The 9,053-nt window shown below is 42.9% G+C and overlaps 1 protein-coding gene across 1 annotated transcript; it reads right to left on the bottom strand.

Annotated features, from left to right (window-relative positions):
• Nucleotides 1–699: 699 nt before the first annotated feature.
• LOC124777576 lies at nt 700–7,582 on the bottom strand. The gene is made up of 3 exons (XM_047253031.1): nt 7,519–7,582; nt 4,802–4,897; nt 700–1,053 (listed from the first exon to the last, which is right to left on the bottom strand). Exons 2-3 carry the CDS (start codon nt 4,874–4,876, stop codon nt 844–846), a joined length of 285 nt encoding a protein of 94 aa, XP_047108987.1. The 5' UTR covers nt 4,877–4,897; nt 7,519–7,582; the 3' UTR covers nt 700–843.
• Between the last annotated feature and the right edge of the window lie 1,471 nt (nt 7,583–9,053).

Here is a 9,053-nt window from a genome sequence, read left to right as displayed (position 1 = left end):
ACCAATGTCAAAGATATTGTGCCTATGCAAGCCTTCAGGGTTGCCACATCTTGCAAAGAAAATCAATCTCATTACTTTATTGTCGCACCTCGTATTTGTTGAAGGTTTACAACTTTTCAAGAACCTTCATCATAGAAGGCAGCAGCTTTCCGCGAATTCTCTATGCTGGTCTGCAGATCGTTTTCTGGATCAAAATGTTGTCCACACAGGTAACGCTTCATGTGAGCAAAGAGATGAGAATCAGATGGAGCTACATGCAGGCTGTAACATGGGTGGTCAAACACTTTCCATCGAAAACATTGCAGTGAGTTCCTGCTCCATTGCCCCACTTTGCTGTTATGCGTGGCAGGTGAATGGCAGGTACGATATGTGGACTGCATGAAATCAGGCGGATACCCTCGGCAAATGGCAGCACACTCTTCACTCTTGGTGGGACAATCTTTTGTTCTAGGCATCTTAACGTGCTCACTGCACACTCAAAACTGAAAAGACCCACGCGACGCGATCGATGGGCATAGTAGAGACACTGCGCAACACATCTGTGCAAAGATTTATCGAATTTTCACTGTGGTTTTAATGTCGTGATCGATCGGACCTTGTAAAACATGAGAACATATAACAATTTATTTTGGTGTCACCCAGCATGGGGCTGAGCGTTACATAAAGAAAGGAAACAAAAAGTTTTTATAAGATGTTATTTATTACCAATTAAATTGATGGTAAATAGTACAGGTACGAAAGTGGGACTCGTTTCTGAAGAAACTTTGCATGGCGAAGTACAGCAATTCCGGCGACGAGATACACTCCCTGGGGCTGTAGCGAGAGGCAGGTAGCACAGGTCGGTTATCGCCACCTGTGGGAGAAGCGGATGCCGCCGGAGTAGTTGGGTTTGCCGGCCCCAGGCCCGTGGTAGACCCTCTGCCAGGAGCCTTCGGCGTCCACCCGGGTGTTGCCGTCGTCGCTCTTCCATACGTTTCCGTGGGCCTGGGCGTCCACCACGGTGCCCACGCCCTTCTCTTTGTGCACGTCCACGCCCACTCCGCCACGGTCCTCCTGAGAAAAATGGTTCAAATGGCTCTGAGCACCATGGGACTTAAATGCAGAGGTTATCAGTACCCTAGAACTTAGAACTATTTAAACCTAGCTAACCTAAGGACATCACACATGCCCGTGGCAGGGTTAGAACCTGCGACCGTAGCGGTCGCTCGGTTCCAGACTGTCGCGCCTCCTGAGAAGCATTTGGAATATTGTCAAAATTACATCAAATGCAAAGTCACCTGGTTTCTGGTGACCATAGTTTCCTCTACTGACTATGGCTACATTTGGTGGGCCGGGGGCGGGGAAGTGGGGGGGGGGGGGGGGGGGAAGAAATTTGGTAAACACATGACTATTTATCTCCAAAAGTGAGACACTACATTTCGTTTAGTTAGTTCTTCAGTTCAGGAGAGTCAGTAAACGACGATGGAATTGGAAGATATGATGACGATCTTGTTGTGGTTGTTTCAAATACAAGAAAAAAGAGAACAAAGCAGTGGTGTATGAGACAAAATCTAGCAATAGGCATCATTAAACAAGCATTTGTAGCAAATAAACTAGGGAAGTTACTTACACGGAAATATACTTTAAGACAAAAGAATGACGCACCACAGAGGAATTGCCCAAATGGGATGGAAATCTGTAGATGTGATGAACGTGTACAGACAAACAAACTATTACTATTTCAGAAAAAAATGGATGACTTCTTCAAGAGAAACCGCTACACAAGTTTAGTACGTCAATATCGCGTTGGTCAATCTTTGGCCCTTATACTAGCAGTTATTCGCCTTGGCACTGATTGATTTGTTGGATGTCCTCCTGAGTTATATCGTGCCATTTTCTCTCCCACCGGTCCGCTAGATCGTCAAAATCCCGAGATGGTTGGAGGGCCCTGACCATAATGTCCCACACGTACTCAACTGGGGAGAGGTCGGTCGTGTTGGCCAAGGCAGGGTTTGGCAAGAAACTTTCAACGTGCGTCAGCGAGCGCTATCTTGCTGGAATGTAAGCTCAGGATGGATTGCCATGAGGGCAACAAAACGGGGCGTGCTGTAACGATGACGTTGGTGGCAACCAAAGGACTAGAGGTGAACGAACGTATTAATGACCTTCTCTGTCTCTCGAATGAATCATATAGTTTTTCTGAAGCTGTAATTATTTGTCTATACATGTAAATCACATCTACCAATTTCCGTCCCATTCGGATAGTTCTTTTGTTGTGCGTCTTTCTTTTTCTTTTGTATAGTTCAAAAAGCAGTAACATCAAATGTACTCTTGTCACAAATATAAGCTCCATTCACTAACGTAGCAAGCGTAACATACAATACCCAACAAAGTTGTAGTTCAAAACAAGCCTCGTAACTTGCGGAAATTGACACGCTTATGGATACTGTATAGCTCGCTATCCTACGTAGCTATGCAGGGTGTAAATGGTATAAAGTGCCAAAAAAATCCAGTTAACAGAACACATGTAATGGATTTAAAACGTCTAGTAACATGTTGGTCCATTTCCTACGGCTTTCCCAGACAAAAAAAGTTCGTCTCGTGACAATGTTTTTGGAAAGGACTCTGGACAGCACATACGAATTAGGCGTGACTTGTGGAAACGTTTTGCACAATGAAATGGAAGAATTCATGAAACAGGATGAGTACACTACGGGTTACGTCGGCCACCCTTCCCCCAACACAGGTACATTTATATAAGCGATCGATTCGTGTAATTTACTTCTGCGCGTATTGACATCGCAGGCGTAAGTCGCAAACAAGTAGGCAACAATGTCCTGCTGCCGCGCGAGGTAGCCGCGCGCTCTAGGGCGCCTTACAACGGTTCGCGCGGCTGCCCCGTCGGAGGTTCGAGTCCTCCCTCGGGCATGTGTGTGTGTGTGTGTGTGTGTGTGTGTGTGTGTGTGTGTGTGTGTGTGTGTGTGCGTTATTATCAGCGTAAATTAGTTTAAGGTAGATTAAGTAGTGTGTAAGCCTAGGGGACGATGACTTTAGCAGTTTGGTCCCATAAGAACTTATAAATTTCTAACAATGGCCTGCTTGGTTGAGTCACTGTAATATGTCGATCGTCGGCAGTCGTCGAGTTATCTGTGCAGACGTTGCAACTCCGTTAAATGTTAGGAAGGAACGGAGATTTACTATCACTGAACTAGGCGATATTCATTTAATTTATGGCGAGGCAAATGGTATTGTGATGGCAGCTCTACGAATTTATCCGAAACATTTCCCACAACGAAGACCTCCTGCACGATCGATACTTTTCGTTACTACCGCGACCTTCGTTCTGATAATGTAAAAGAGAAAACGTCTGGTTGTACTTAATTCATTGTTTACGCCAACCGAATTACACGTTCTTGACACCCCAATGAGTATTTAAATTTCTTGTTCCGGTAGTACCTAGCCGCCGGCCTGCGCTGTTGTACACGCCCAATGTTTACATTGCTTGACTCGTCCGTTACCTTTCCCTGACCGTCACATCGCTGTCGATAATACACAAGCAAGATCGTGTGCCGACAGTTGACAAAGTAAACAGAGATGTGTCTACTATCAAACATACAACTATCTGTCTTTTAGGAATACGAAAATAAAGAACGTGACACAACGGTATGCCAACGGCCTTGCCGCAGTGGTGACATTGGTTCTCGTCAGATCACCGAAGTTAAGCGCTGACGGGCTTGGCTAGCGCTTGCGCTCTGCCGACCGCTGTTGGGAAACGGGATGCACTCACCTCTTCTGAGGCAAATCGAGGAGCGACTTGAAATGGCTCTGAGCACTATGGGACTTAACTTCTGAGGTCATCAGTCCCCTAGAACTTAGAACTACTTAAACCTAACTAACCTAAGGACATCACACACATCCATGCCCGAGGCAGGATTCGAACCTGAGACCGTAGCGGTCGCACGGTTCCAGACTGTAGCGCCTAGAACCGTTCGGCCACCCCGGCCGGCGAGGAGCGACTTGATTGAGAAGTAGCGGCATTATGACGTCACACCCCTCCATATCCGCATCCGGTGACACCTATAGGTTGAGGATGACACGGCGGTCGGTTAGTACCGTTAGGGGTCTTCCGAGACGTTTTTCGTCACGGACACCGGGAGGTACCTTTCCGTATAATATTGGCAGTTTATTCTGTTTACACCCTGTGTGGTATTACTGATGATGATATTTGCCAGACGTCTGCGGTAACGATGTCACTTTATTTACGATTATTTCCTCTCTTTATCTTCCTAACAAAGCTAACGTATTGTAATTTTACTTTCTACGTAATTTGGTTTTAATTACATTGTTTCAAACTGTAGAGGTATAAGCGTAAGAAACAATACGAACGGAAAATATGGAGAGCCTCTCCCAGTACACCTGTATAAATTTAAGTGTCTGTATGTCCATCTTTTCAAAGATGGTTCCGGGACTCGGCCGTTCACTGTAGGGTGTCAAATCAAACACCTTTCAGCCGTCTAATTTCCAAACTTATTTTAATTGGCTATCTGTTTCGGCGATTTAATACGCCATCTTCAGGCCCCTGTCCGACGTGTAGGAAGATTCCACCTCGGTTCTGGTCAAAACAATACTTGTGTCTGTCGATTTCTGCTTGTTGTCCATACAACACACTTCAACCATCATCTGCCGACTGATGATAGATCGATTTCATTAACTCTTGTCTGATTTAATTACGAACCAGTTAGCTTTCAAGCACATAATAAATCTCTGTTGTTTGGGCAAATGAAAGTTTTTTTTTCTCTGCAAACAAATAAGCATGCTTTACCTTGTCCTCCGGAGACGGGAGAGCACAGCTGAGAACTACGGCGCTCAGGACGAGGAACAGCACGACTGTCTTCATAGTGGTTGACTCTGCGTGACTCTGGAACAGAAAAGTTGATGGCTGTTACGTCCAAATGAAACGAACAACAATAATAAGGGAGTATCGTAAGTTATGATCTTTGTATCAACAGGAATGCGAGTATCCAGCGACTCCAAAGTACGAGAGTGCGTATTGTAATTTAATGATTGGGGCAAAATATTTCACACTGTGAGTTCTTTTAACTGGAAAACCGATATTAGTGTGTGTCACAGAAAAGTAGTTTAACTCTAATTATACAAGAAGGAATAACTACATGTTAAACGTGTCGGGTGAGAAGAATTTTATAGGTTCTTGTATGACCAACACATCTGGGAAACCGATTCTACTCGGAAGCGATTCAGTTCGGATTCGACTCTGAACTACGTACGGTCCTTCTATGGCTGCTGAAAGATCAGACCCACAGATACAAGGCAGATCTTGCCTGCAAATTCAGTGCGGTCTTAAAGCAGACGTTACACACCGCTACCATATCCTATTTTGTCATTGTCCTGTTACCCACGATTTTATTTTACACTTCAACGCAGGAGATGTCCTCTCTACAGGATCTTTCCTCTCTCCCAAGAGCTGCCAGTCGAATTTTCCCTTGTGTTTCGGCGGATATTTGCAATTTAGTTTTTCAGCATTTAGCTGGAGTTGGCCCAAACAAATACTGTTTTTATGTCTTTCATGCAACGAACGGGGTCAACGGGAAGCGTCAGTTTGTTTCTCGTTACTGAGAAAGTGATTTTTAAATCAGAATTTCAAGTGTCCACTCGACAGAGCGGTCCCAAATTAGTTTAATGAGACAGTCGTTTTATCGATATGTATTAACTGTGACAGTGAAACACGAAGACTAACCAGTACTCCAGCATTCGCTGCTGGAGTATTGTGTTTCTTCCTGTTTTAATGTCCCTGTGAAAAGACATCGATAAAAACGACCATCGCACTAGAGTAACTAGTGACCGCACCGACGAATGAGTGTGCACAACTCCAGTTGTCATGACATGATAAGCAGTATGTCTTTGGGCTGACTTCAGCTATCCAATGGGAAAAAACGAGCTTTCAAGTATCTGATGAAACATCAGAGAAACGAAGATTCATAGGAAAGACAACCGACATAAGATTAAATAATTCTCCGCGTCTTCTGATCCATCGCCATGAATTAAACAAGAGCGGGGTCTTACTACAAAGGAACTTATTTTTTGTACGAACGCCCATAGCTGAGGGTAGCTCACTGTTGTTCCTTGAGGTTGCTCGCAAGGCAGACTAACTGGTCATTACCAGCACTTCACACGAGATTCGAATATTGATGAAGAGATCTGTCACCGACCTTCACACTTCATTCCAGTGTTACGTACAGCAATCTTTACCATTCTTAACGAAAGTGGAAATTCAGTTCTTCGGGACGTATTGTTGACTCATCAGACGTGCTTAAGAATTGGAAACATAAGATTCCTGAAAATAACTTACGGCAAAGTCACATTGTCTACGCGATACTGTAGCAGCATGAGGGTCAATGTGGAGATCAAACCGATTATTCTACACAGATAAACGTCTGTGGCCTCTTCTCTATTAAAACTGTTCTGTTGCAATATAATTAGGCACTAAGTAATTCCGTATATGTTGCAGCTCGCACGATATAATTGAAATTAATTTTTTCTCCTTGAGAACACGTTCCTGTCACAGAGAGAACTTTTAACAATTAGATAACTGAAGAAAGCGGGAAAACTGTTTTAAAACATAGTCATGGTTTTGTTCCTTGATGGTGAATGGTTAGGCTGTTCTATAAAAAGGATTGTATTAATCATTAATTTGAACCGATGCTAACTATAACGTATGCTGTATTACTGTCGAACGAAATGTACTAGTCATCCTGTATACGACTGGGGTCCAGGAAGGATTAAATAGGTTCTAGTGAAAAAAAAATTCTTAGTTGCTGTTAGTTTTGTATTACCAGTAGCGTGCTCAAGGTGAAACTTTATTTCAAATTGGTGATTATCATACAAATTATAGGCGCTACTGTCAACACATTAACGTGATATGATGAAAAATAAGATATGTGATGACAATGTAAAAATCGACAGTAATTTCTAATTTCGTTCGCCACAGTATGTTACTTATTGTGCTGCAGCTGAGCTTCAAGTGCATGAAACACGTAAAATGCGCCCTCTGACATAAATTCCGTACCTACGCAGAAAAGGAGAAAGAAGATCGCTATTAACTGCGAACGTCAAGGCTCTCAGTACCTTCGTACGGTGTTAAACTAAATGTGCACCTCCTGTTGACTGCATATCAAACTGGTCAAGGGCAATAAAGCAATAGGAAAATACTGTCTGGCTGCCATTAGTTCCTTTAGTACTAACTGACCAATATTGTACGACATCTTTCTTTATTACCAATTGGCAAGACTAACAGTGAAGGTGCGAATAAACTTGCCAATAACAGAAACAAAATTTAAACATTTTGTGTGTCACTCTCACCTATTAGTAATCTTAATCATTGTCTAGCTTTACTAGAATTAACACGTAAAAATGTCTGTATCACTTCCAAATTTCCTATGAAAGTTCGCAGCATTAATACTGTGCATCTCACATCAAGGACCAGCATCTTTGCCGGAAGTATAGCTGCCTCCTCAGACTTACTTGTTCCTCCGCGGCGGTCGGGCTGATGCTGCTGTTTCTCTGCCAGCTAGTGGATGCCTCAAGCTCCCAGCTGACAGCAGCCTTTATACCCCCGGGGTCTGGGGTCGGTCTTCCCGTCGGTGCATCACCACACTGCGCGCAGGCGACATTGTTTGCTCCCGGTTAGACCGCGAGGCGCGCCTGCGGAGGCAGTGACGTCAGCGCCTTCCTGGCAGAGTGCAGTAACCGCCGTGGACTCAAAGAACGGCCTCGGCCTTTCCTTAACGATGAATGGCGGTGGCAAGTGCTACAAGTTCTCATTACAGTCTATTCGTCACGGTTAATGGATATTTCCAAGAACAATTTCATCTCAAGTAACTCTATTGCATGTTTTCTTTGAGAGAGCTTTTACATTAGTCTGCGCAGTTATAGCTATAGTCATCTTATTTCCCTTACTCACAAAAAGAACCCTAGAAATAACACTATCAGGTACAGTGACGGGAGCCGCTCCACGGTAAGTGGCCCCTTAATTATGGAGGACACGCAAACATTTTCGAAATCATATATTTTTTCCGGAAGATTGTATTGGAGCATTCCTCACACTAAAAAGTAGTATGATACGTTACTTAATGAAATTATAAAATCCAATGGCCTGAGAATATACTTTCGTCGATTATTTTATATTTTTTCCATCCTTTGCATATTCGTCGTTTTAATTTTTGAAGAGGAGTATTAATCAGACATGAAATCCTGACGTGAAAAAAAGGAATTTTTGTTACAAAAAAGTCTCAATTCCACCGTAAATGGACCTTAAACTAAAGTATTAAGCTTTGAAATGAAAGAACATTGACTCGAATAATCTAAGCTTCATTATACACTTGTTTAACAGAATAGAACAACATCGATATAAATAGTGTAACGTTCAGTGACACATTTATGACTCAAGTGTAGTGCTCAGCTCTTTAAGGGCACAATTGTCATGGGCCCAACACCAGGAAATGTAGCACTCAACCCAGTCTTCTGAGAGATATTTCGAATTAGTTGATGTGTGAGAAGTGTGGCAACCTGTATAGCTGCTATGACTTTATAATTCTGAGTCAAAACTTTAAGTGCCTATTCAGTTATTTCTTTCTCGGTGAGATTAGTACCGGATTTTTCATTTGTGTTCTTGGTTTTATTTGACTACACACTTGCACTGCACATCGCGAGTTCTGTGCTGAATAACATTTTAGAGTACTGATGAAATCCCACCTCCGTTTGCACATCGCTTAATTTTGACACTCAGATCGTTATTTTTTTTTTTTTTTTATAAAGAAGCAAGATTGGAGTGAAATATTTTATGGGAGTGCTACATTGTGAATTCAAACAGATTTGACAGATAAAGTCTAATGCGTTTTATTCAGTGATCATTTATTTTGTATTGACGACAACAGATCTGGTAAACAAAGGTTCACAGCATTCAGGGCTAACATTTAACATAAAGTTAAACCGATTACCTGGAATTCACATCGTGTAGCGTGAGCTTCACAGACTCCATTTCAAGCAAGCTTCAGATA

Source organism: Schistocerca piceifrons, chromosome 2 (assembly GCF_021461385.2).
Source record: "Schistocerca piceifrons isolate TAMUIC-IGC-003096 chromosome 2, iqSchPice1.1, whole genome shotgun sequence".
NCBI lineage: Eukaryota > Metazoa > Arthropoda > Insecta > Orthoptera > Acrididae > Schistocerca > Schistocerca piceifrons.
This window is presented reverse-complemented; position numbering and strand designations above follow the sequence as displayed.